The 27,686-nt window shown below is 44.7% G+C and overlaps 1 protein-coding gene across 1 annotated transcript in view; it reads left to right on the top strand.

Annotated features, from left to right (window-relative positions):
- The window catches only part of ADGRB1 (adhesion G protein-coupled receptor B1), a 466,033-nt gene that overhangs the window by 393,644 nt on the left and 44,703 nt on the right, over positions 1–27,686 (top strand). The window contains exons 25-26 of the mRNA XM_085604813.1: positions 9,873–9,971; positions 19,161–19,332. Coding sequence (XP_085460939.1) covers positions 9,873–9,971; positions 19,161–19,332 — 271 coding nt within the window. The remainder of the gene's footprint in view (positions 1–9,872; positions 9,972–19,160; positions 19,333–27,686) is intronic.

Raw genomic sequence — 27,686 nt, 5'->3', positions numbered from 1 at the left:
CTGATCTCAGTGGCATTGGCATTCAAAGCCATATATGGATAAAAACAAAATTAAATTGTGCTTGGTAAGGGTTTTGTTTGGCCATTTATCAGACCCAGAAACTACCACTGAGACTCGCCAGACGAACACAAGCAGGTACTCCTTGTTAATGTGTTAGTTCTGCACGGCACAGTAAAAAATTTACTTTGCCACATCTCAAGTAATTACCTTCTTAACTTAAAAGCGTCCACCTGATTTTTGATCCTGTCATACCGAGCTTTTTTGAGATGTAAATTTGTTTAAAATGTTTTGTTTTAGTTTGATTTACTTAAGAATTCATTGTTCGTTATTATGTGGATGTCTTCCCTGGTTTGAGTCCTGTTGTGCACTGATTGTTTATGATATGTTGCTCTTTGTTGCCACACTCTGAGGCATTTAGCCGCCATGTTTGCTTTACGCTTGCCCAACATGTCCAAATTTCAGCACGGCATCCATATTGGAAGACAGCCTTGGAGGATTTTAAATGAACGCCATAGGTGGCCTTCATTCGTCCAATGTCAGAAGCTTGGGGCGGAATGTGAGGTGCAACATCCACTTATCCATTTAGTGAAGGGCAGGGAGATAAAGACGAGAAATGATAGACAAAACACATGATGGCAACTGAGAGACTTGAAAGGCCCTTTTAATAAGTGGTCCAAGTTCCTACACATTTCATCTCTAATAACCCATGCTGATCTCTAATTCTATTATTAATTCTATTATTGTATTAAAACACCACTGTGCTTTACTTCTAGCAGAGCCTTTTCAGTCTTTTTGCTTGCTTAGAGAGAACCCCTGCTTGTGAGAATACGCAAGATTGGAAATACTTTTCCCGATTTTTAGTGTGTGGAAACAGCTCGTCTTTCATCACAAATAAAGTCAACAATTTGTGTTCAAATGTCTATTTTTTAAACCCCTCAAATATATGTCTCTTTTCCCATAATGGCAGAATTGTGTGAATATTATGTGCCAATACCACATATTGTTCTTAGAGCAATTCACCTACCCTAAATAAAAGTGATTTCACAGCACACAGTTATTTGTGGTTACAATTACCAGTGTGCCTTGTGGTCACAGCAAATCTGGAGCTGATCCTTGGTGATCCCTTAATGGATCTCCAGTACCTGCTAAAATCCTGTACCAGTTTTCCAACTTCTGTGCATGTGATTCCCATGCATGAGACGTGCAGATGCGGCCTAGGGGTCGTCGTCAGGTTTGGGATTAAGTGTCTGATGCACTAATTCAAACAATTAAACTCACATAATAGGTTATCTGAGACACCTCTTGTGAAGCCTTTACTGTGGGACCTGGGCCAGTCACCGTTCACTGGCCTGTATTGTTGGTAGGTGCCGTAGCTTACCACAGTCCCAAGAACTAAGATTGAATTGTATACACATTGGATAATCATGTTATCCCCTTTGCACACTTGAGTTTTCAAAGGTAGATACAAAGATTACAAGGGTGTCGTAAGCGGTTTGTGGGCTCAGATACGGTTGGACACAGTAATCTAACTGGATAAACTCAATGCCCAACCAGAACACAAAGAATAGAAGGACCGAGCACCTTTTCGAGACGAGATACAGCCCCAGATAGTTTGATAGTGCTTAAAAGGTGAGGGCCATAATAGTATACTAACAATGTTATTTTTTGGCCAAACTTTGCAAATCCTTTGTCTCTGTAAATATTTAGGTCTTGGTTCTCTTTAATATAGGAAACATATCTCTATGTCCCTATGTGCCAAACAGGTTACGAGTATGTACAGTGTGCTATGATCTATTCTACCCTTTGTCCTAGTAGGAGCAGAGTTACAATATGACCAGTTACATCTCAGATGTTCGAAAGACTTGTTTCAAAAGGGAAGCTATTGGTGCTGGGAATGGACTTGTCATAAAATGAAAGTTCCCCAGTGGTAGCAAAGATACTTTACCTCGTAGAGATGACCTGTTGAATATAAAAGGTTTCACATAAGGCCTGGAGAATCCATTGGACCACATTTATCGCCTGTGGTCTTTGACACTCAACACCCAAGGGATATTTCTAATTTAGAGCCATGTCCTGAGTTTTGTTGCTTGGACATATTTCCCCTCACTGGGGCCTGAATGCAAATAATGACAAGTTCTCACCGTATGCAGCTATGCTTGAATCGGTGGAGACTCATTAGATGATCTTCATGTGCTTGTAAATAGTTTCTATCAACATGGATCCACCCAACCAAAATGTTCTTCAATATGGTGCCGACCTGTGCCTGTAGCAGGCTGCAGCATTGTATGCAATCTATGTATGTTTAGCAAAGTCAGCAATCGTCATGCATGGTTTTCCACGTCATTCAGGTACGGTATTACTCAATGTTGTTCTCTGCCTTCCTGACGATTTACTGAATCGCATTGTAATTGGTGTTTCCTTGGAAGAGACCAAGGTACTCCAAAAAGGTGGCTGACTGACTGTCAAGGAATGTAACACCAACAAGCCTAAGCAAATATAATACCAGGGGCCTAACTGCTGGCATTGCATACATGGCTGGGTGCTTCTAAGTCATATAACATTTATTGAGCTCAAAAACACAGAGTATGTTTTAAGTGTACGTTTAAAAGTGACAATATTTAGATACATGTATGCTAAATAGGGCAAAGTGCAGCTACCTCACAAAGCATTGTGCTCAGGCAGAGTGACAAAGATCTTGCAGTTTTGGAGAGCAATGATGTCCCAAAACAATAGTGCAACTTTTCCTGCTCACTTAGTTTAGTTCCCATTTATGCAGTTTTATCTCCTGACATTTCTGCCCATCATTTGCTCACTCGTTCTGCTGTGTTTTCCCCAAATCCTTTGAATGATTAGGCTTCGGAAAATCATCCACAATGTATTTGGTTAAATGAAAGATTAAGTGAGATTAAAAAAGAATAGTTCTTTCATTTCAAGTGTACTAGCTCTCCATATGTTAGAAGCACAAATCCATCTCTTTCAAAATTCTTGTGACAGCTATTTTTTATCATGCGTAGTAAATACATGTTCATAGATTTGTAGGAATTACAATAACACACACTGACTTATAGTGGTTGTAATCATGAGGATTGAGGCAAGAGATTCCCTTCACCAATATCGAGGCAACCTTTGAGAAAACTAAGGCAGTGGGGTTATTAGCTTTGTTCCCTTTGCATGTATGAAGTGCTGATCCACCGCCTGTCACACGTGCAAACAATGTAACAGCGGTTTTCCTTCTGAGATCATAGAATCAGACAAAGGAGAAAAATATATAGTAACATTTTAAACTGGACTTGGGCTTTGACTAAATTCAGATGTAGAGAGTGTCCTTCCCTCTGCCCTCTCCACCCCGGCCAACACATTCTAAAACTGTAATTTTACTATCAGCCCAAGTACTACTTCCAAATAGAAAAAAGGATACCTTATGAGTCAAAAACCAAAATGGCCCATTGACTATAATCGTGGTAGAGCATTGTATTGTCAGCAGCTGGACATAGTACTCACTCCCTCCTGTTTAATTGACTGAGGAAGGAGTGATCATATTTCTAATCTAAGATATTGGATTGGTGCTGGGGCACTCCTAGGAGCATCTACTGTGCTAAATTTGGTTCATCATCATCATTTTTGGAAGCCACAGAGCCAATGTGCACAGTCCAGGAATTTAAAATGTGACCAGTGCTTTCTAGGATTGCTTTCAAAAGAAGAAAAAATACACAAGAAAAAAGTAACCCCCAGCAAGTTGTGCCACTCTTAATAGAAGGTAGTCACTGGAGGAAAGTGCAAGGCAGCATATTCTCCCAAAATGTGGGTAGAGAAAAGAGCCAGCGAGTGAAGTTGGAATCCATAAGACCAACAGGGAAAAATGTGGCTAAAAACTCAGGGACAAAAAAATAGCATGAATTTAATGAACAAGACATAAAAAAAGGCTTTGAATTTGTTGCAACAGATCAATTTCCAGCACAAACCTCCTAATGTATGATTTGAACAGAACGTAAAGTCAAAGGAAATTGACAGGGGCCATCTTGGATTGGGAAACTCGTGTACTGTGTAATAATGTAATGTTCTGTTAATTAGATTTATAAAAGTGCACGATTACCCTGGGGTGTCCTGGCGCTGAGTTCTGCTTAGGTGATAGTCATAGAGGGTTCACTGAGTAACGAGCCAGGTTTTCAGACCCTTTCTAAAAGATAGAATGTCTCCAGCATTTTTCGTTCTTAGCCTTGGACACGCAGGTGATAAAGCTCCTGCCTCCCCAGCTGGTTTTCCTAGCAGTGGGGATCTGAACATTTTTTGCTCCTTTAGACCGCAGGGTCCTAGTTGGGGCATACCATTTGAATTTTTGCCTCAAATGGTCAGGGCCAATACAGTTGAGAGCCTTAAATGCTACGCATAAGGCCTCAAAACGGACCCTTTGCTTCACCGGAAGCCAATGTAGCCGAGTTAACTCTCTTTTTACCTAAACAAATTTCGGTATGCCTGTCAGAAGCCTGGCGGCTGCATTCTGAGCTATCTGAAGCCTATTAAGATGTTGATTCTGGGCATTCAGATAAATGCCATTATAGTAGTCCAGGCATGACATAACAAGGACTGTAACTACTGTCCTAAAGTCCGTTTGAGAGCGAAAGGGTTTAATTTTCCTCCGAATTCACAAGATCCGAAAGCAGGAAGAAACTACTGAACTTATGTGATCGTTGAAGGTTAATCTATTGTCCACAATGACCCCCAGGTTTTTTACTTTTAGAGTTGGAATGGGCTGATTTCCCAACTCTGTGGGCCACCAATACGGGGTCCAAATATGAGGGTTGTTACCGAAAACAATCACCTCAGTCTTGCTTGAATTCAGCTTCAGACAATTTAAGGCCATCCAACCTACTATGGCTTGCATACAGTCATGGAAGCGAGCTCGAGCTTTCTTTTCATGACCGTTTCTGATGGATAGAACGATCTGTGTATCGTCAGCGTATCAGGTTAATTGGAAACCAAAGAATCTGATCAGTGCAGCTAATGGTATCACATAAATATTAAAAAGGGTAGGGCTTAGCGAGGACCCCTGAGGGACCCCACACGGAAGGCTAAACGGCTTTGATTTATGGTTATCCAGGCCGACAGTTTGGGATCTATCGGATAGGAAGGATTGAAGGAGTTTCCAGGCAACCCCACAAACACCAACCTCGGACAACCGATCCATCAACACCCTGTGATGGACCGTGTCGAAAGGTGCCGACAAATCCAACATTATCAAAACAGCCTTCCCACCACAATCAAGAGCCTCCCTTATCTCTTCGCATGATTTAATTGGAGCAAGTTCCGTACTGTGATTTGCTCTAAAGCCATATTGAGTCTTGTCAAAAACATTATTGTTATTACAATAGGAGCTAAGTTGAATGTTCATGGCTTTCTCTATAACCTTCGCGGGCAACGGAAGCCGAGAAATAGGCCGATAGCTGCCAGGATCAAGAGGGTCTAAGGTGGGTTTTTTTAAAAGAGGAAGAATAGGTGCCTTTTTCCAATCTATCAGGAAAAACCCAGTAGAGAAAATGTTGTTAATCAGTGGGCTTAAAACAGAACAAATGATTTCCGGAAGCAATTTAAGTATTGGGACTGGGCAGGGATCAATGGGCGAGCCGGATCGAACAGAACTAAGAAGTTTAACAGTTTCTTCCAGCCTAAGAGGTAAAAACTGGTCAAAAACTAGTCCGGAATCGGGCTTATTTTGAATAGGGTTCCCTGGAAGTAAACCTACTTCGTACGATTCTGGGGAAAAAGTAGAGAAGATACCTTCAACTTTTTGCAGAAAAAAGGTGGCCAGAGTTTCACACAAATCTGGGCTGCTATCCATTTTAGTAACGTTTTACGTGGCTAATTTTTTCACTGTTTTAAAAAGCTCTTTGGGGTTTGATCTTGCAAGAAGAATTTTACTGGAAAATAAGCTCTTTTTTTAATCCAGCAGCATCTCTTTTCGCTCTAGTTTTTTACAGGCCAGCTTCTGCTGCTTGAGCTTATCAGAGTACCATGGAGCCGAAGGATGAGCTCGCTTGGGAGTCCATTTTGTGATTGGAACCAACTTTTTACAAGCTGAGTCTATCCAATGGGTATAGGCCTTAGTGGCTTTATCAATCTCGGAAATGGGAAGAGGTAAGGTACTCACCAATGCCGCCTCCTCTAGTTGTGAACCGTCTAAGTTTTTCCATGACCTTTTTTCCAGCATCTTCAACTGGGCCCTATTCGAGATTGGGTCTAATGGCTCCCTCAACTCAAAAATTATAGCACTGTGGTCAGACCAGGCCAGAGGGAATACCTCAGAAAAATAATGATCACCATTTATGTTTTGGAGAAATTAAAGGCCCTGGGCATGATCAGCAAGGATCCACAAGGAGACATTATATGCATAACCATATTTCCAATTTCAGTTGCTTCCCCTAACCAATTGTGGCAACATTCTGGAACTAGGGCAGGCTGGAAGACAGCAATGTAGGGGAGACAGCTGTCCCCTCATAGAACGAGAAGGCTTGAGGGCGCACAGAACATGCCCATGCCCTCTTCGCAGTTGAGACAATCGGGCGAAGGTCAAATGGGGGGTTCCGTCCATGCATTGGGGACGCGCTCTGCAACAAATAGTATATTTAGATCTGTAACTGTCCAATCACAATACATCTAATTTTCCTAGTAAGTAGAACTCTGAGACCCCTTTATGCTTTGAACACGCTTTTATCAAAGTCTCTGTCTCTTTCCAAGTGTCTAAAACATCTCTGGAAAACAAATGGAACCAAATAACTGTCTATGAGCATCAAACCACATGGCCTTACAGCCTCTGAACTGTGGCATATGAAAAAATTCACTGATGGCAAAAGAATATTTGAAAAAATCTACTACCACAATATCTACCATGCATACATTTCTCCCTCCAAACAGTTTGAATTGCATTTAAAGCCACAAATATCCTAGTCTATTACTAAATACAGTACAAATCAAAACAATTGGAGGGAGGAGGAAACAGAGGGATATTCAGTTTCCAAGCAAAGTCTGCAAAAACAATAGTTGATGGACAGAATGCAGAACAATGTCATACATTCACCCCAGTACAGAGATCTGGGCCTAAATCCATTGTTTTTTTGCTCGCCATGCCTTTCCAGTTTGAACACAGCCAATTACAAATCAGTCTTGACCCTGCGCCCAATGGGAACAGTCCAGCCCGTACTGCCAAGCCACGTTCTCCCTGGACTGGAAACAAGCATCCTAGCGGCCAGGATAGCTTGATTCCAGTGAGATGGAGAGCACGGGACCCACGTCTGGGCATACCCCTCCCACTCGGGGTGACAAATCCTAAAATAACAATTGATGGACAGAATGTAGAACAATGTCATACATTCACCCCAGTACAGAGATCTGGGCCTAAATCCATCGTTTGTTTTGCTCACCATGACATTCTAGTTTGAATGCAGCCATATGCACATCAGTCTTGACCCTGTGCCTCATGGGAACAGTCCAGCCCGAACTGCCAAGCCAGGTCCTCCCTGGACTGGAACCAAGCATCCTAGGACCGGTTTCGGGCTCTCAGCCCTCATCAGCCAGGATAGCTTGATTCCAGTGGCATGGAGAGCACGGGACCCACGTCTGGGCATACCCCTCCCACTCAGGGTAACAAATCCAAAAACAACAGTTGATGGACAGAATGCAGAACAATGTCATACATCCACCTCAGTACAGAGATCTGGGCCTAAATCCATCGTTTTTTTGCTCACCATGCCATTCCAGTTTGAACCCAGCCAATTGCAAATCATTATTGACCCTGTGCCTCATGGGAACAGTCCAGCCCGAACTGCCAAGACAGGTCCTCCCTGGACTGGATACAAGCATCCTAGCAGTCAGGATAGCATGATTCCAGTGGAATGGAGAGCACGGGACCCACGTCTGGGCATACCCGTCCCACTCGGGATGACAATTGCAAAAACAACAGTTCTACTACCAAAATTGAATTGCATACAAAGCCACAAATATCCTAGTCTATTACTAAATGCAGTACAAATTAAAAAACAATTGGAGGGAGGAGGAAACAGAGGTTTATTCAGCTTCCAAGCAAAATCTGTCATCAGTCAAGGGTGGGTGGGATGAACCACATAGGTTTCAAAACTAGTGTCTCGGAAATATTGTCTCGGAGACCCTCAACCGGATGTTCACAGTCACTGGTGAATATAAACTCCGCTTAGTGTGGTTTGGTGGATTGTGTCTCGTTCTCCAAGTGGTGTCAAGATCTCCACCAGGAGGGAGACTGTCTGGATGGTGACAGTGGTTTGGGAAATTAAAATTAACTCCTATCCTGTAGGTATATCTTTATTGAGGAAAAAGAATAGGATAGGCATAAAGCTAAAAACAAAAACGATGTTAAGTGGATGAATGACTGATCCATGACACCTAGCGGCCGGGTCGACATGAGGGTCTCCGAGGCGATATTTCGGAGCCTCTGATATTGAGACCTACGTTGTTCATTCGTGCCCCCTCAACCCCTTTTTTTGGATTAATGATAGTACTACATTACAACAATCTTGCAATGGGGGGGAAGTGAGTTTGACTGTAGTCAGGAATTTAAAAACAGAACATTTGTAAGCGGATATTTTTGCATGGTAGATATATTTATTTCTGAGTTTTTGCACCCTTTATTTTTCCGGCCTGTCTTTTCACATTGAATACGCTTTAAAAGTACAAGGTTAAATTCGCCCCGTGTAACCTTGATTATTACAATGCTTCTTTCCATGCGCTGCAAATAAATCCTCCACATCCCACAAATATAAACAATCAACTAGACGCACAACGGATCATTATCCTTCCTAGTACAAAGTATGCCATCACCAAAAATCAGTCAAGCACTTTAAATTTCAATTTCGATTAAAAACCCGTTAGTCAGATTCTGTGTAATCAACTCCTCTCAGCAGACAAAAAACAACCTTGAACAGCAAATTTGTAAACAAAAAAGGTTAATATTGCAGCCTCCTACAGAGAAACTTGTACACATATTTAATCAGACCAACGACAAAAGAACAACAAGCCAAACTTTTATTCCTTATACTTGCTGTAGTTAGCTTGTATTAAAAAGTATACATTTTACAGATTGGAAAAGCAAACAAAATGGCTCCTAAAAGAAACACAGATGAGGACAGAGGGCTGAACTTTTTTGCGTAATATGCTCATGTTTTTTGGGGAAATATTGAGACCCACGCAATCAAGATTTTGGTGTACTGAAATCATATTCTAAACAAAAGCAAAATGATCAAATATTTTTTTTCTTTTTTGCAGTGATAAAGTAATGTGTCACAGAGTTATTAATTGTCCTGACCTTAGTTTTCTTTGTTCAGCACCATAAAGCACTGGCAATTCATGTTGTAGGCATGTTAATGTGGCATTTAATGCCGTCTGTGGTGTCATTAGTGCATGCGTTTCGGCCACTAAGACAACCTTTAGCAGAATTCTGCTGCAGGGCATTATGTTTTTTAAATCACGATCCAACACAAGATGTGTCTGATTTCATCTCGCAATGAAAAATACATGAGTTAAAGAGCTTGCCCATGCATGTTGCTCCTAGAAGCCCTAGGAAGAGAACTAAGCTGCTTTACCTCAAACATGTTGTTACTTATGCCAAATCCTTCTTGTCTGAAGATAAATGTTTTGGCAGCCAACAAGCAATCCTTTACCTAGTTGATTTTTCAAAATGGCCACTTTTGTTACCAAGATCTCTGTTTGCTTTCTGTTGATAATGTGATTATTAGAGTTTCTGAAAGCTTAAAATGGTTATTGTTGGGAGTGTCGTGCATTTTTATGTTTCACAAGCCAAGTGTATTTTTTTGTTGTTTTTGTTTCAGTATTTTTGATTTTAATTGCAGTCAGATGACAGTGCCTCTATACGGCATGACACTCAAGTGTTCCAAGTGTGGAGTAGTTTCTTCGGCAGAAGTTTCCGCCACCGCCACCAGTAACGCCATGTTAGTTCCTCTAATTTCAAACTTCTTTACTTTCTTACTTGCTTTTCGTGGTCTATGATTTCCCTCTCCTTTCTTTTGTTTGATATTCCCCTTCTCTGTTGTCTCTCTCTGTTTCCCCCCCCTTAACCACAGCCATGTCAAGTTAGAAGGGTAGAGACTTCCTAACCTCTGCTAGAAACAGACAGAGCTCTCAAAACTGCGAGTTGGTCTGGAAAGCATAGATTGTAGCTGAACACCTTTTCCTGCTATATAGTGAGTTGGCAATTATGGGCAACAAAGATATATGGAATTAAATTTAATGAATTAGCATCGGCGGGGTTTAAGTAGTATATTTGACTCGAAGGATCTGCTCTTTTAACTTGCTTGGTTGGATCAGGTTCAGAGGGATCTGGTGACACATTATGCCTTTCTCCTGTTAACTGATATATCAATATATTTTACTTCTTTTCCAGGCAACCCATGCACTGTCTTAAAATGTTTGTTAGAATATACGTTGTTCATATTGTAAGTGAAGTAGACTTAAATTCAGTCTTCTTGTTGCACGATTTGTCTGACTATACATTGCCTAATTATATATGCATTTATTCAGTTGTATACAAAGCACAAGCATGCCACCAGAGGACAGTTTGTATCACCGGGTGGAGCTGAGATTGGACCAGTGCGTGGTAGAGTCTGTATGTCTCTGTTCTGTCGTCAGCAACTGTTAGTGCTTGGCGAGTGAGTGTCGCGCTAGACTTGTGGCTGGGTGTCGAGACCTCACTCCCTTTTCAGAGGCGTGGGGGTGGCCTCAGAGGAATCTGGCTTGATGTTAAAAGCTTTCTTGAATAGGAAATGTTCAGTACTTTTGAAAGTTGGTAGGAGGTGCAGAACCCTAGACTCATCCCATCCAGTTTCATGAGATCTGGAGCAGTTTGGACCAGTCTACTCGCCGTAGCTCAATCAGGTGTCTGAACTCTTTACGTCAGTGCATAGCATAGCTCAGACTCCTGTTGGCACACATCCTATTTCATGTGCAGGATTGTTGACATCCTTGTACCCATGAAATGCAATTTGCTGTAGAGCAGGCATGCCAGCATAGGACCAGGATGGCCAGATCTGTCCAGAATTTACATAAGATAAACGTGCATGCAATTAATCTGAAAGCACTGGTTATCCTTAGAATTAGGTATGTTTGTGGCTCTCCTAGATGCCCGTTGTACATCCCTGATCTTGAAATCTATGCGGATGTGATTCTGCTAACACTATGCCCTGCTAAGCATCTTCGCTTTCAGAGATGCCCTCAGAAGACCTCATTATGCACGACCCACAATGCAGTGTGTGATACCTATGCCCTGGATATTATACTGTTAGCAACACCACTCAACCCATGGTGTTACTTCCATCAGCCTCAGTCTCTTGCTGCTCACAGAGTTGGGTGCACCCGACAGGCAGTCTATTCTGTTTATTAATGCGGCTGGCCAGGACGCAGCACGCAATGCATTTTCTAATTTGTTACGTCCTGAGAAAACTTTGCCAACTATTGATTCTGTTTGCTTTAGCATTGTTTATGGCCAGCCGACTCTTTACTCTGTTCCCTTTATGCTGCGATTGTATTCCGTTCCCTGCGAAGATACACAAACTCTCTGAAGGCAATTTAAGGAGCCACGATTTTGTTGTCACTATTGGAATTTAAGAGGGGGTTGAGCATGATAGGAAGTGAGCCAAGTTGGTCTCTGTAAATACAAATACAAATAAAGGTTTTTTTGGGGGCGAACAGTTTATATCCAGAATGAACTAGTCTCATTCTTAACTCTACAACACATGCTGTTTTTTTTGTTCTCCACAATAAAATATTTCTTACTTTGGTTCTGTGGATCACACAGTGACTGGTAACTAGGACTATGAGAGGTTTCTGTTTCTGTAGATTTAACCACTTAATCACCAGGTCCTGCATTCCTCTTCTTTGGATGAATGGAAAAAGGGGCCAGCAGACTGTTTCCAAAGCCAGCCTCTTCAAGTCCTCCTTCCTTGCAGCACTAGTGGAGACAACACCTTTTCATCACCTTCAATGGGTCTTTGCAGTCTGCACCGGTCAGTCGTTCTTTGTCCCAAAATGACCGTTTGCTAAAGTAGTTTCCTTGAATGAGAGTGCCTCCTCCTTGGTCGTGCCAATAAGGCCCAAACATTCCCTGCTCATTCCCAGAAACTTTCCCTGGTAATCACTTTCCAAGCTTTGAACATATATGCATTTTCACTGAGTCAGTTTCCAACTGCTTCATTGATTTATGTAGCTGCCATGATTAACATAAATGTAGTTTAATCTTGAAGTATTATATTTCCATTGACCAGTTGTTTATTATTGTTTTATTTCGAATTTTGAAGCCAATACATGTTAGTTTTGCAATTTATTTATTTGGATAATGTATTATTTTTCTCTTAACTAGTCCTGACCTTGTTTACGCGGGTCTCAGAACACTGGCATATCCTGAGAGTTATGCTTTAGAGCTCAGACAAGCTTTGTGAAGAGCCAAAGTATTCCCAGGGAGCTCTTCTTCGCCGTTGTCTATTATTGACTGGGTCCTTGTATGGAGGGAGCTTGAGTATATTGCAGATGAAATCCTTTGCCCTTTCTTCCTCAACTACCAGGACAATGACAAATGTACCCTGGTTGTGCAACTGGGTCAAGTGAAATTGGGTACCACCAATTTTGCAACTCAGTGCATCAGTGTCTTGAGTAATATTGTTGGGTTGATTACGCAGGCACCATCCGAGCATTGAAGACCATATTGGGCCAGTGGTGCACCAGCTGACGTAACAGACAGAGAGTAGTGCAAAGTTTTTAAGACCATAGGGGCTGGAATGAAAAAACACTAATGAACATGTTGGAAGGGGCTTTCAATTTAACGCAAGAGGCTCGTCTCAACTTCCGAACTTCTTTGATCGACACTCGTTGTCAAATGAAAGGAAGATTTTGATAAAGAGCATTGCCGTGGCCATCATTTTGGCTACTTGGATGTGCAAATTCAGTTTGCAGTTAAAAAGGATACCTAAGTTGGTTACCTGAGTAATACACAGTGCAATCCCTCTTAAAAAGCAGTTCCCTCTCTCCCTGACCTCCGCTTAACTGGTTCGCAGAATCCATAATCATTTTTTGTTGTTGTTCGGATTTACCATTTTTTTTTGGGTCCGGATTTCACTTTAGACAGCCTGACATTATCCGAATGGTCATCTTGTTTGTCCAGCAAATGAAGAAGGTCTCAGGCCTTCGCCAGAATGAGACCCATGGCTGATTGATCTGGGAATACTGATGACACTTCAGGCCCTGCCTCCAGGTCACACAGCTGTCTATTGCAACATCACTGACCAAGGGGGTCCAAAAATGGGTGAATGCGGGAACATGGTAACCACTGCAATATCGCTGACCAAGTGGGTCCTAAAATGGCTTAGTCTGGGGACATGGTAACCACTGCAACAATAAGCCTCCCACCTGCATAACTGGTAGCCCATGCGACTGATGTGGTACCAAACAATGAATAGTAGCGTTCAAAGCTCCCAGTACAGCTTGGGTTAAATTAGGAATCCCCTTCTGTTTCACTTGTGAGGGAAACAGATCAAACCCTAGAAATTGAAATAATACGTGAAATCTCAAGCCATAGAGAGGCCCCTCTTTTTGCTACAGAAACGGTGTCCTAGATTTACTAAACTCGACGAAAAGGGATGCTACATCATGCACAGGAGTGCAAATGACAGCATTTATCAAATTTTGCAATCAAAATAAGTGGTGGCACATCATTGCATCACGTAGCAGAAAACTCTTGATAAACAATGCGAAGTGGGCATAAGAGAACAGAAAAGGCGACAAAAACCCTTTGATTGCACACCAAACCAGATCAAATAAAGTAGCATGCCCTGACTTTCCATGGGATTCTAGCGCCAAATGAAATCGGGTTTCAACAACGAGCGAGCAGAATATCGCCAGCTATCTCAATAGGTAGCGTGTCATTTCCACGATACGACACTTCTTTTTGGGCAGTTGTCTTCAGTAGACATTTATACTGACGTGTGTGCCTCGAGTTTAAATATCAGCTGAGACACCTCTTGCTCACCTTTGCACCGTGCGAAGACAGAATTTTTAGGGTAAACGCCACCAGTGGCATCAGCGACAACCAACTCTTAATAATATGGTGCTGTACAATTTTGTCCAATTCACTCACGTAGCGTGGTGTATTTTCAGTCAATGCTTTGCTGCCCAATTACAAATCTGGGCCTGTTGTTCAGTGAGTAGATTGAGTTTGTGCCATTTTCACCAGTCAGTATACAACTAAAGAGAACAACAAGGACAATGGTGCCAAAAGCGATAGCACGCACATCATCAAAAACCCATGAAGACACTAATCGACAGCAACAACACAAAACACAAGAGACGGAGAAAATCTAAACATTGGGGCCCAGCCATCTTTTTGTGTCTTATGCATAATGCTGGTTAACTTGGCACATTCCTGGGACAAGGAAAGATCAGAGTCAAACAGAACACCCAAGGATCTGCTCCTGAAATATATGCTCAAGTCCTGAGACTTACTGTTAAGGGCATGGTGTTTTGGCGTGTGGTTCTCACACTTTGGCCATCTATTTTGGCTTTGGCCAGCCTTCATCCCTATGTAGATGTAAAATTGGCACCTGGTGTTCCTGCTTTTGTTATCCTATCTGTTCTCTACTCACTCTGAATGTCTGGGCCATTCTGCAGCACCAAATGCCTCCACTCGCTGACATTCAAAGCTGCTTCTATAAGGTGTGGACTGACCCATGTATTCTGATTGGCCACCCCCACATTCACCCTGAATGGACAGAAGCCAAGAATCAATGACTAGCCAGATTGGCCATAACTCTAGGGTCCTCATTCTGCCTATCCCACAATCTTAGATGCTAATAGTGCACCCAGTGAAAACCTATATCCCTTTGTATAAAGTTTACAGGGGGGCCCTATTTGCACTGCCTTCTGAGCTTAGGACCCTTAAATGCGAGTTAACACAATAATTATTATGCATATTTGCCCTCTTTGCTAGATGTGCAAACTCAGATTTTTCTCAGTTTTCTAGCATGGAATTTGCAAGCTTCGCCTTGGGAAAAAAGTGTTACGAAAAAAAAAACTTTGGTGGCGCAATGAGCGCCTGAGTTAAAATCCTGATTGCAGTGGAAATTGATGTTTGTGCGTGAAATGGGATTTGGTTTGGCAAGAAAAACGAGGATGTAGATTGCTTTGGCGAGGCTGATTGCATGCCTTTTGATCGATCCTAATTGGTATGCTTTGAGACCATGCCGATTAGCAGTTATTCAGAACCAGTGTGACATCCCACACCCCCCTGCCTTGCTTTGTGGTCTAGATAGGCATGGGATGTGCTCACATGGTGGGCTGCAGAAGGGTACAAGGAATAGCTCTGCGTCCCTCTGTCTTTGTGGGATCTAGCACACCTAATTGCTTGCTGTTTTCTTATTTACACCTGCAGAACCCAGGATTAGTAGATGCCTCCAAAAGTCTGTATGAGATACCCTTAAAATGAAAAATGTAGCTATCATCTACCAATAGAAATCAGAATCTAACTGGAACTGGAGTTGATCTGTCTCCTGTGAAAGGAATGGAATTTAGTTGGTGAGAAACAGCAATAGTGACAAGCGCTGCGGAACACCACATATCAAGCATTTGTTTGAAATTCTAGTGGATCCAAATCCAATTTGCATACAAAAAAGAAAGGTTTAGGTCCATTCGAGATGTCTTTTTCTGCAGCCGGTCGAGCAGAATGCTGCGGTCTACAATGCTGTATGTACTCCACATATAGTTCCACAAGGATGTGAGTTCGGCAGAGATGTTTTTTCCACTGTTCTCCTATTGAGTGTGTGTTTACATTTATGTGGCCCAATGTCAACCAAATGTTTATGCTTCAGATGTGTGCAAAATATATGTTCGATGTGTCGATGAGCTAGAATCAACTATGAAAACATCTAAATATTCTGAGGCTTTAAGGATGGAGCCCGGATTGACCAGGGCTATGACTCATCCAAGCTCTTGCAATTGATAATAGTCGGCTTCTAAGTAGACTGCTCTTATGAAGCTCATGGCCATTCCTGGGGCTAATTATCCAGTTAGTATTTAGGACATAATACCAATCACAGTGACACACAGATTGTTACTTGACAATAGATCCCCCTCTGTTGTCGTAGAGTATTATATTTGTATGATGCTATCTGTGCCCCTATTTGAAAGTGTCTCCCTTTGTGCCTCTTAACTGCATGTTGCCTCTATGTTCCGTAAGATAATCTGCAGGTAGCAAGCACCTCGAAGGGCAGACTGACCCCTTATCACAACGAAAGGCCCTTTTCTCATTGTCTTTACTTGACATAACTTTGTAAGCGAATTAGGAGTGTAAGATGAAATTTATTGGCACATTAAAGAATTCCATCACATAGTGGATTTTATAGTCACCACTAAATTACTTTCTAACTGGAGAGTAGCAAAAGTGCTTTTGCACTCCAACAATCGATGAGGAATCCAGAATCCCAATAATAGGCCACTTTGCTTGATAAATGTCCAACGTCTTTCTAATGATTGGGTAACTGAGCAGAATACGCAAAGCTATAGCCCCTATAAATTTACTAAAAGAGAATGTCTGACTGCCTTTACATGCCACTGGGATCATTTTGCAGGAGATTACTCAAACACAATGAAACTGCAAGTGATAATCATCAATCAGTGCATGTGACTTTTGAGTACATCACTCAGATGAACTGTCCCATGGACCTTTAACTTGAAAACACCTAGATAAGCAGAGCTCTTATTTAACTCACAGCTTCAGTTTCTCTTAAAATTTTCCAACGTTGTTAAAGATAATTAAAAAACAATGGGTTTAAATGAGGATTTACACGTACCCTGATTCCTTTTCGACGATATCTACTGAAGGTCAGACAACGTCAATGTTTGGCCAAACTTGCTGTGTGATAATTTATTTTCTCCCCTGAAATTGCCTTAACCGTCGACTAACAATGCTAATGTGACTAGATATCTTCCAACAGGATGAAGTGAATGTGACTATATTGTATAAGAAAAAGAGAGCCCAATCCTATGACCAGTGGTCCAGTACCATTTTATACTCTCTTTCAGTGATCATGGACAAATCCTTGTTATCCATGGTTTATAGATAGCCAACCATGAGGGATATCCTTGTTCTTGTCAGCCCAGCTGCCCTAACTAGTATTCCATCCCTTAGGATGGGAGAGGTCACCCCAAGGTACAGGCTCAGTGATGGGCAGTCAGAAGTAAGCACCCCCCCCGAGGCTGGCGTCCCGGGCGTCTCTGTACAGTGGTAGCAAAGCCAGCCAGCCGCTGCTGCTCTTGGTTCTATATCGACCTGTGGTGTTATGCCTACCAACCCTATGCCCTTGCGTTGCTACTGGATATTGACGAGATGCTCATCCAGTCAGACATTAGACAGGACTTCCTGCAGCAGTGTGGAAGCATAAACAGTGACATACAAGAAAAGTGAAGATACCATCCTTCTTTGTAGCAAGCTTCCACAGTTTTGAAATATTCTCCATTAGAGACAGGTCCGTGTCCAAATAGGTTTCACGGATCATCACTTCCAATACTACTACGTTAGTGGCTACTTAGTGGGTGAAAACTTCCCCACATACCATGTCTGGTCATTTGGCCTTCATGCACTCAGAAGGGGACATGTGAGGCATGTATTGCATGATGCAATTGGATATGTAAAAGAAAGTCGTAGACTCTCAGGTTTAATGTAGGAGCAGCAATGTGTGAGAGAGAGAGAGGGCTGTGAAGTGTGTGTGAAGTTAATGCAGGCAGGTGAATAAGTAGAGTGGATGGTCTGCTGGTCATTTGCTATCAATTTATTGCATGCACTTAGAAGTACCCCCTAAGTGATGTAATTATAAGAGTTAACCAAGAGAATTTGGGGGCATATTTCAAGAGCATTGCACAACAGGATCGTCACTGTTTTTGACATTCCGATGGCGCATTGCCCTGTTCCATATTTACAAAGTGGTGTTAAGCCACAAAAAGTGGTTTTATGCCGCTTTGTAAATATGGTACGCTTTCACGCAGGTATCTGCGTGAAAGGCATGTGTATCGGGTTTTGCTGGGGGAGTTCCACCGCAACACCCATTGCTTTTTGACACTGCCCCAGATTTACAGGGGCGTGTAAATCTGTGGCAGCGTCAAAAACTAACACCATGCAAGAGCAGGTGTTAGAATGGCGATACGAGGAGAAATACTTTTTGTTTTTTCTATGCAGTGCTGCATTCTGCTGCACATATAGAATGAGCAAATCACCTTTAATGATTGTTTATATGCAGGACGGTGCCCCTTCCTGCGCATAAACAGTCATTAAATAATGACAAGTTGCTACTTCTATGTGTGCTGCATCCTGCAGCACACATAGAAGTAGCAAATCGCCATTATGGATTGTATATGGGCAGGAAGGTGTCCCCTTATGCGTGGACACCTTCCTGCACATAAACAATCTTTCCCTGAAATGCAGGCACCCTTGCACTATGGTGCAAGAGTGCCTGCATTGGCACTAGGCAGCCAATTTTAGCGTCAGCACAAGGGAAAACACAGGGGTGCGCTGTTGTAAATGCTGCGCATCCCTGCATTTTTAACATGTCTGAGCGTGGTGCTGCCAAATGTGGCGCAGCCCTGTGCGCCGACATTTTCTTGTACACATGCCCCCTTTGATTGTCTTCCTTTTTTGACTGCTAAATAAATTTGTGATGCTAGTGTTGTTCAGATAGGGATTTTAAAAGTGGCTAAATTGGCACATCGCTGGCATATGCCACTGTCTTGTGGCCCTTAAATTATTGATATTCTAATCCAACAATTGATTGATTAGAAAATCCATGGTTGTATTTGCTGATTGTTGCTTTTCTCCTGATCTGGGTTGACCTGGCAGTTGAGGTCACTTTCCTCCAGAGTTCTGCCATGGTAGAGCAGCTTCTTAGCTCATCAGCTGAAGCAACTCATATATGTTTGAGATAATTGCAGAGTGGGGTAACCATCAGTTTCACACTAGAACTGCATCCCTTGCACTGTTAAGCGGCAAGGCGTTGGGAAACTGGAGGCTACTGCGGATTGATGACTTTGACAAAGAGTGATTGACATTTTTTTTAAAGTAACCTTTGAAATCTTTCTTGTTTCTCCAGGGCCTCACTGTGGAGCTCCTGTGTTGTCCTACCACTCCTGGCACTCACTTGGATGTCTGCCGTCTTAGCCATCACGGATCGCCGCTCTGCCCTTTTTCAAATCCTCTTCGCTGTCTTTGACTCTCTCGAAGGATTTGTCATTGTCATGGTCCACTGCATCTTACGACGAGAGGTGAGGACACATACTCCTTGCAGTCATTTCTTCTTTCCTAACATATTTTACCCCCAATGAGTATCTATATTACAGAGCCATTATTACCATCATACTCAAAAGAAGCCGGGTTAGTCTGTCTGGTTCTTTTTCTAGCCTAAGAAAGTTTTTGTGTGTTTTTCTTGCTGCTGAGCTGGACCGCACAGTGATCTAAATGACTTAATACACCTAATGTCAGGGTCCTTCCTTCATGTGCCCCAGATGTGGGAACAGCATTTGGGGATCTTATCTTTCCTACTGCTGCAACTTTGTCAGTAGTCTCTGAACTCTGGATGCAATACCTATTCCTTTTGGTCTGAAAAGAGGGTGTAGTGATGAACTGCAGTTTTGTTCATGGTGCCTGCAAGGCTAATTATCGCCAGATCATCTTCCTCCCACACATTAGCCATTGGAAGCAAAAGATGCTGGGAGCATATCCTATGAGGCAGGAAGGGGCGTTGAAATGCATCCATCCTCACAGATCACTGAGGGAGTGGTCCATGTTCAAACCCGATGCCTTTGAGTGCTCAGGACTTTCAAACGAATCCCTTTCCTTCCAACACAGGGTTTGTTTTTTCTTTGCACTGCTAACCCTACCTTGTCAAAAACAAATACACAGCAACAGACTCTTTGCACAGGTATTAAAGGATGGAAGAACACTTGTAGGTGGCACGGCAAGGTTGGGAGAATCTCCCCAATGTGGATGCTGACCGGCTATGACAATGTAAAACACATGGGTGGTGCTGCGTTATTATGGGCAGTGCCAAGAAGAGGGTGTTTGCAGGAACCATTTGACACTACCATGTCCTGACTGTTTTGATTTTGCAGAGTAAGATGACGGAAAAGAAATTTCGACAAAGAAAGTCACACATTCTTTCTTGTCTGTCCCTTGGTGCTTAGGATCTCTTCCACAGTACAGTGTAGAGTAAAATTCTTTGATGTACCTCTCAGACTGTGACCGTAGGATGAAGAAACTGAGATCTCACCAATGCTGGCTCATGCTAGGTAATATTATGAACTTGTGCAACCAAAAGATATAGATCCTGTTGCCTCATACCTTAGTAAGGATTTAAGCAAACCACTCCAAAAGTAGTCTACATCACTTTATATATATATAGAGAGAGAGATTTTCGCCATTCCCAAGCAGATTGTGCACTGTTGTTTTAGGTGAAAATGTGGAAAATGGGCCCACGTTTGAAGGAAAATCAATTTGCAATCATCCTTATTCTATAGCATTAGACACTGTGCAAAATTGGTATACTGTCTTTGCACTGCTGACTCTGCACCATGGTGATCCTGCCCAGTGGTGGCTGCCACGGAGTAGTACAGGTTGGGTGGAGGGGGTTGACAAAAAACAAAAAATGTCACTTACCTGGCTGCCAGCCACAGCCTCTCCTCGGTCCTCTTCTGTTTCTCCCAGACCAGAAGCAGGAAGCACACTGACTTCCCTAAGCCAATCCCAACGTTGCTGTCACCTGCATGACAACAGCGTAGTGATTGGTCTGAGCGCCGAGGTATGGCGCTCCGACAGGGAGTGGTAGCCTGTGCATGTTCTCCACCAAGACTGTGCATGACAGCCCAGTGGAGAACATGCTACGTGTGCATGACTGTTTGGCCAGCACGAGACAGCTGGCCAAACAGTCATGCATACTTAAGAGCACTCACCGCTTCCCCCCCTGCTGGCTGTGACAACAGCCAAGCCCCGCCCCTTAAAACTGCCTGGGAAAATAAAATGATTATAACATTGTGTTATTATCATTTTATTTTTCCATTTTCCACTTCTCAAAGAGCAGTGGGGCGGTGCTCCTCCGCCTTAGCGGAGGAGTCGCAGCTGAGCCCACCCCTGACTTGACACTTGTGCCTCTTGCAACCTATGAAAACAACAATGCATGCAAAGTGTGATGGAGTCTAAAGAAACAAGCCGGTGGTGTTGAACGGTACACCCAATTAAAAAGGAAGAAAGAGGAAGGCCTCAAAATTGAAGTGTGCCGCAGAAACAACCCACAGTTCCACTTCTGGTTTGTAGCCTCCCCTCCACAACATAGCAGGAAATTTACCCATTCCACCTGCTTTACTTCTCACCAGTGGAAAAACATCATTACAAATGGTCAAGGTACATTGTTATTTACAGTGTCTTCATAGCTGAGACTTTTGCACTGCCTGACTGAACATACTTTGGGGGTTTCTGAAACTGTTGTGTGTTCAGGACTAAACAGCTCACCTATAAAGCTCAAAACTGCTCACCACTAAAGCTCAAAACAGTTCACCACTAAAGCTCAAAACAGCTTGCAACTAAAGCTCACACCATTATGTCAATTTAAAATTTGGCATTTATGTTTCAACTATTTAGCTGGGTCTCCATTGCCATTGCTTTACTGCTCATTAGATGTCAACGCCTGCTGTCTTTACATCAGCTCTTCACCATTACAGTCATTCACCCGTGGAGTTAAACTCAACTGTTGATGGGTAGTCTTTTAATGTGAATTACATTTACTGTTTATTATCTCACCAGTTCTCTTCTTCTCTTCAGATATCATCTCAAAAGCCACCTGCCTACCATTGCCATTAAATACTGCAACTATTGCCATTGTGTCTGCTAAAATGCTTTTTCATGTTGTGATTCACTGTTTTCTTAATTATTGTTTGTTCCCGTAATTGAGATCCACTTGTGATGAACATGTGATTTTAAACTGTATTGTATTGTGTTGTGATGTGAGCTAGAGTCCTTCATTCATCCACTGATCAGGTTCAGCAGCGGCAATTCTAAATTTCTCGCAGTTCCACATTTGGTCCACAAATATACCCTGTAAGAACCACCACCTGAGTAGGGGTTAGGTTAATCTTTATATATGCTTGTTCAGATGCGGCTCTACTCAGAGTCTCTGCAAGGAGCCACATCATGTCCAGGCGTATCCTACAGCTAAGGGTATCCTCCTGTAGGGCAATGAGCTCTCATTACACGTGCCACCAAAAATGGTTATTGGTTGGTGACTAAGTCAGGGTGATGTTTTGGTCTGTGGCACTTGCCTATTCAGACATCATTCATGGTGGAATGATAAATCGTGGAGAGTTCAGCAATGTGATATCTCTATGCATGCGTAGAGGCAACATATGATATGTAAAGCAAGCAGAATCTGCTGAACTAATGTGATTTTGCTTATTCTCCGAGTTCTCTTCCCCAAAATTGGTAGAATTTCCTGAAACTTTAGAGCAAGTACCCTCTATTGGCTTTAAAAAATTTTACACAGCCCAAATGCTGGTCAGGCTTCAACAATGCATTACTTTTTCAGATCCCATTGGTTCGAGGCATGTGGGCTGCTGAATTCATATCTGTGCATAGATCGCCGCCTAGTGTTGGGTCCGGATGTTTGCACGTTGTTGTCCTGGAAGAGTCTTCGAAGTATCCTTGGATAGGTGACTCCTCCCCTGGACTACAGTGCGCATGGGCATCCTCTCCATCCTCAGATTGTTTTTTTCCGCCATTGGGTTCGGATGTGCTATCTTAGCTCAAGTTAGGAAAAAAATTTGTCGAGGCCACAAGGCCTTTAGTTCGCGTCGGTACTGTTTATCGATCGGTTTTCGATACTCTCTGTTAGTTTACTAACTTTCAGCACCGACTTTGTTCGCATTTACCTGTCCATCAACTACTTCGACGATGGAATCGAGGACGCCGTTCAAAAGGTGTCCGGTATGTAATGCGAAGTACCCACACATCGACGTCCATCCGGTGTGCAACAAATGCCTTTCGCCGGACCACGACGAGTCGACATGTATGGCCTGTGCCCGGTTCCGTTCAAAGAAGACTCTGCGGAATCGTCGAGCGGCGAGGCTCGAAGCGCAGCACGCGGCACCGGCCCCAGCTGACATCTTCGACGACGCGGACGACGTCGAAGAAGTAGAAGTCTTACCCTCCAGTCCCGTTTCCGACCAAGAACCCGGATCGGACGAGGCCGACGAGTCACTCTTCCACAGAGGTGAAGACGACACCGAGGTAGGAGACGACGAGGAGGCCTTAGGGGCCGAAGAGAGTAGCTCCGATGATGAACAAGGCCTACCTGTTCAAACCGAGAATTCACCAGTGCCACAGACTATGGCTCCGGTCGAGGGATCGCCTTCGGGCCTTACCCGAGACCTATCACGCAGTCCTTCGGCCCCGCCCTCGGGCCCGGCCTCGGACGTTCAGCGGCAGCCATTACCGCTTAAACCAGCTGGTTTCCCTTCCACGAAACCGAAACCGAAAGCTGCTCAGGTTCCTACGAAACCGAAACTGAAAGTGGCGCTAGTCGGATCGAGGCCTTCAACACCTTCGACGCCGGCGCACCGTGTCGGCACCGACCGCACCAAGGGGGACTTCGGTGCCGAACTCGAGACGGGCGACATGGGAGTCGACAAACGGAAGAAGGCCATCGGCGCCGAAAGACCTGCTCGGTTACCGGCGTCGACGCCACCGACACCGAGGGCCGTCCCGCCTGCTACGCCTCGCAGCACTCCCTCGACGACACCGAAACCTCACGTGTCGAAGACGTCGACGGTGATCTCCGCACCTCGGCTCGATGCACCACGGGCGCAGAAGATATCTGCAGCCGCCTCGACGACCCTGGCGGGGGCCACGACCTCTAAGGCGCCCCGAGTACGGCCTGGCGCAATGCCAGGCTGCAAAACCAAGGCTGCCCTCCAGGACCAGTCGGGTTCGATCGATCCAGCGGTTTCGTCGGTGCCGACCAGCATTACCTTCGGCTTGCCTCCATCCACAATCCCGAAGGCGTTTCAACTCAGGACACAGGCCACCAAAACTGCGGTTACGCCTGTCGAGCCGTCTCCGTCACGCGTCATCGACGCCGACACTGGCAGGATGATTCTCCACGACCGAAGGATAACTTCGGAACCGCCATTGGAACCTTTCAGGATCCCGCTAAAGAGGAAGCTGCCTGTGGACACAGAACCTCTCCTGTATGAACCCTTTCATTCACCCTACCAGGATCCACACCGGGCCTCCCCCACACGCTCCGACACGGATGCGTTGGAGGACTACATGGGTGAACAAGTCCCCTACCATGTGGACACGGACCCTGATGACCAGCAGGACCCTGACCAAACTTGGGGCGACCCTGCAGACCCCAGTGCACCTCTTGATGCACAGGACCCACAACTATATGGGGCAAAAACGTCACCCACAGAGGATACTGCGGCGTTCAACGCTCTGATTGAACGGGCGGCGAACAACCATGATGTACAGCTTCACTCTGATATCATCGAAGATGACTTTCTAATGGACACCTTTGCATCCTCAGAAAGACATGTAAAGACTCTGCCAATGTTGAAGGGGGTCCTTAAGCCAGCCACTGACATTTTCAGGGAACCCACCAGGGCACGAGTGATAAACCCCAGGATCGATAAGAAATACAGATCAGCACCTGGGGATCCTACTTACATCAGAGGACAATTACCACTCGACTCCATCGTTGTGGCGAATGCCCGCAAGAGGGCACACTCGCAGACAACGGGTGACGCTCCTCCCCCGGACAAGGAGTCCAAGGTGCTGGAGACCTCCGGCAAGCGAGTTGCCGCACAAGCTGCAAGCATATGGCGCATAGCTAACACTCAAGCGCTCCTCGCTCGCTACGATAGGGCGCACTATGACACAATGGAGCAACTCCTTCAACACCTCCCTGACCCCTACAAAGAAGGTGCAGAAATCCTTATCAGAGAGGGACAGCTACTCACAAATGCTGCCATCAAATGTGCACTAGACGCTGCTGACACGGCTGCCAGGGCCATCAACACTAGCGTCATCCTACGACGTCACGCCTGGCTACGTATCTCAGGATTCAAGCCTGAGGTACAAAACAATATACTTAATCAGCCCGTCAACCCCGACTTTTTGTTCGGGCCTGAGGTTGACGCCACCCTCGAGAAGATAAAAAAGGACACGGACACTGCAAAGTCCATGGGCGCCCTACAAACTCAGTCCTTTCGGAGCGGCTCCTTTCGTCGCCCCGGAAACAAGGGACCAGGCAGAGGACAGGGGTCACAACAAACATATAACAAGGGTAATACGCAGACCACCTACGATAAGAACACCCGAGGTGGCTATCGTGGCTCCAGTACCAAGGGCAGAGGACGTGGCTACGGCAACACCAGGTCCTCCCCCAAGAACAAGCAGTGACGCCCTCTCCCTTCCTCCCGACCACATAACACCTGTCGGGGGAAGGCTACAACGGTTCCTGTCCACGTGGAACTCCATCACCACGGACAGGTGGGTCAAAGATATTATAAAATACGGTTACTGTCTGGAGTTAACTTCCACTCCACCCACAATACCACCAAGAAACCGTCCTATGTCCTCAGAGCACTTGACGCTCTTACAGCAAGAGGTAGAAAGTATGCTTCTAAAAGGCGCTATCGAGGTCGTACCCGTCCACGAGCGGGGCACGGGGGTTTACTCCCTCTACTTCTTAATTCCAAAAAAGGACGGGTCGCTCAGGCCTATATTAGACCTGAGACCCCTGAACCAGTACATTCTTTCGGAGCACTTTCACATGCTCACTCTACAGCAAGTCCTTCCGCTTCTCCAGCAGGGAGACTTCCTAGCATCACTGGACCTCAAGGATGCGTATTTTCACATACCCATCCACCCCTCACACAAAAAATACCTCAGGTTCACTGTTCAGGGGCAGCACTATCAGTTCAAAGTCCTTCCCTTCGGCGTGACAACAGCGCCCAGGGTTTTCACAAAGTGCCTAGCTACGGTGGCGGCACATTTACGGAGACAGCACATACACGTCTACCCCTACCTAGACGACTGGCTCGTTCAAGCGAGATCAGCCCAGCAATGTGCAAGCCACGTGTCCCGTACCATTCACCTTCTTCACAGTCTGGGATTCTCACTAAATTACCCAAAGTCTCATCTCCAGCCCGCACACGTACAACAGTACCTAGGTGCGACTATAGACACTCTGGCGGCCACAGCTCAGCCAAATTTAGTGAGGATCAACGGCATACAAACGCTGATCTCCAAGTTCAGACCCAACCACTCGCTTCCAGCGCGAGTGTTTATGCAGTTGATAGGCATGATGGCCTCCTGCATCTTCATAGTCCCGCACGCGAGATTACATATGCGCCCACTTCAGGAGTGCCTAGCACGTCAGTGGAATCAGGCTCAAGGACAGTTGAAAGACCTAGTGTTGGTGAGCGGTCGGGCATACAACTCTCTGCATTGGTGGAATCCACAAAACCTTTGCAAGGGCCGACCGTTCCAAGAGCCTGTTCCACAAATAGTACTGACAGCGGACGCGTCTCTCCAGGGATGGGGAGCTCATGTACTCCACTACACAGTGCAGGGACTATGGACGACACAACAGAAGAAGATGCACATCAACCTTCTGGAACTGATGGCAATCTTCCTGGCCATGAAGGCTTTCAAAGTACATCTGTGCAACAAGGTCGTGTTAATCCGGACGGACAACATGACCGCAATGTACTACATACAGAAGCAGGGAGGGACACACTCTCCACAGTTGTCTCATCTGGCTCAGAGCATGTGGAAGTGGGCCATTCAGAGGAACATGTTCCTCATGGCGGAACACCTCCCCGGCAAGGACAACCAGATGGCGGATCTGCTCAGCAGACACAGCCACCAGATGCACGAGTGGGAGTTACACCCATCGGTACTCCAACCGTACTTCCAGCAGTGGGGTCACCCAGAAATAGACCTATTCGCGACAAGCGAAAACGCAAAATGCCAAAGCTTCGCCGCCAGATTCCCACACCCGCAGTCGCAGGGCAATGCGATATGGATGAACTGGTCCGGCAAATTTGCGTACGCTTTTCCCCCAGCACCGTTGATACCGCTGGTGGCTCGCAAACTCCGACAACACTCCCTGACACTCGTCCTAGTTGCTCCCACGTGGGCACGCCAGCCGTGGTACACCACCTTCCTCGAACTTTCCGTGGTACCGCATCAAAGACTGCGGATCAAACCCGCGCATTTGACGCAGAACCATGGAGAGGTTCAGCACCCAGATCCGCAACAGCTGAACCTGGCGATCTGGCTCCTGAAGTCCTAGAGTTTGGCTATCTCAATCTGCCACCTGACTGTATGGACATCATCAAGGAGGCCAGGAGACCCACTACAAGAGCTTGCTATGCAGCCAAATGGAAACGGTTCGTCATTTATTGCGGTAATAATGACATTAACCCGCTGGACGCATCCATCCACAACATCATATGTTACCTCTTACACCTATACCGATGCAATCTGGCGTACACCTCTATACGTGTCCATTTGACCGCAATATCAGCCTATCTGCAAACCAGGCAGCACCTCTCTCTCTTCA

Source organism: Triturus cristatus, chromosome 5_1 (assembly GCF_964204655.1).
Source record: "Triturus cristatus chromosome 5_1, aTriCri1.1, whole genome shotgun sequence".
Lineage (NCBI taxonomy): Eukaryota > Metazoa > Chordata > Amphibia > Caudata > Salamandridae > Triturus > Triturus cristatus.
This window is presented reverse-complemented; position numbering and strand designations above follow the sequence as displayed.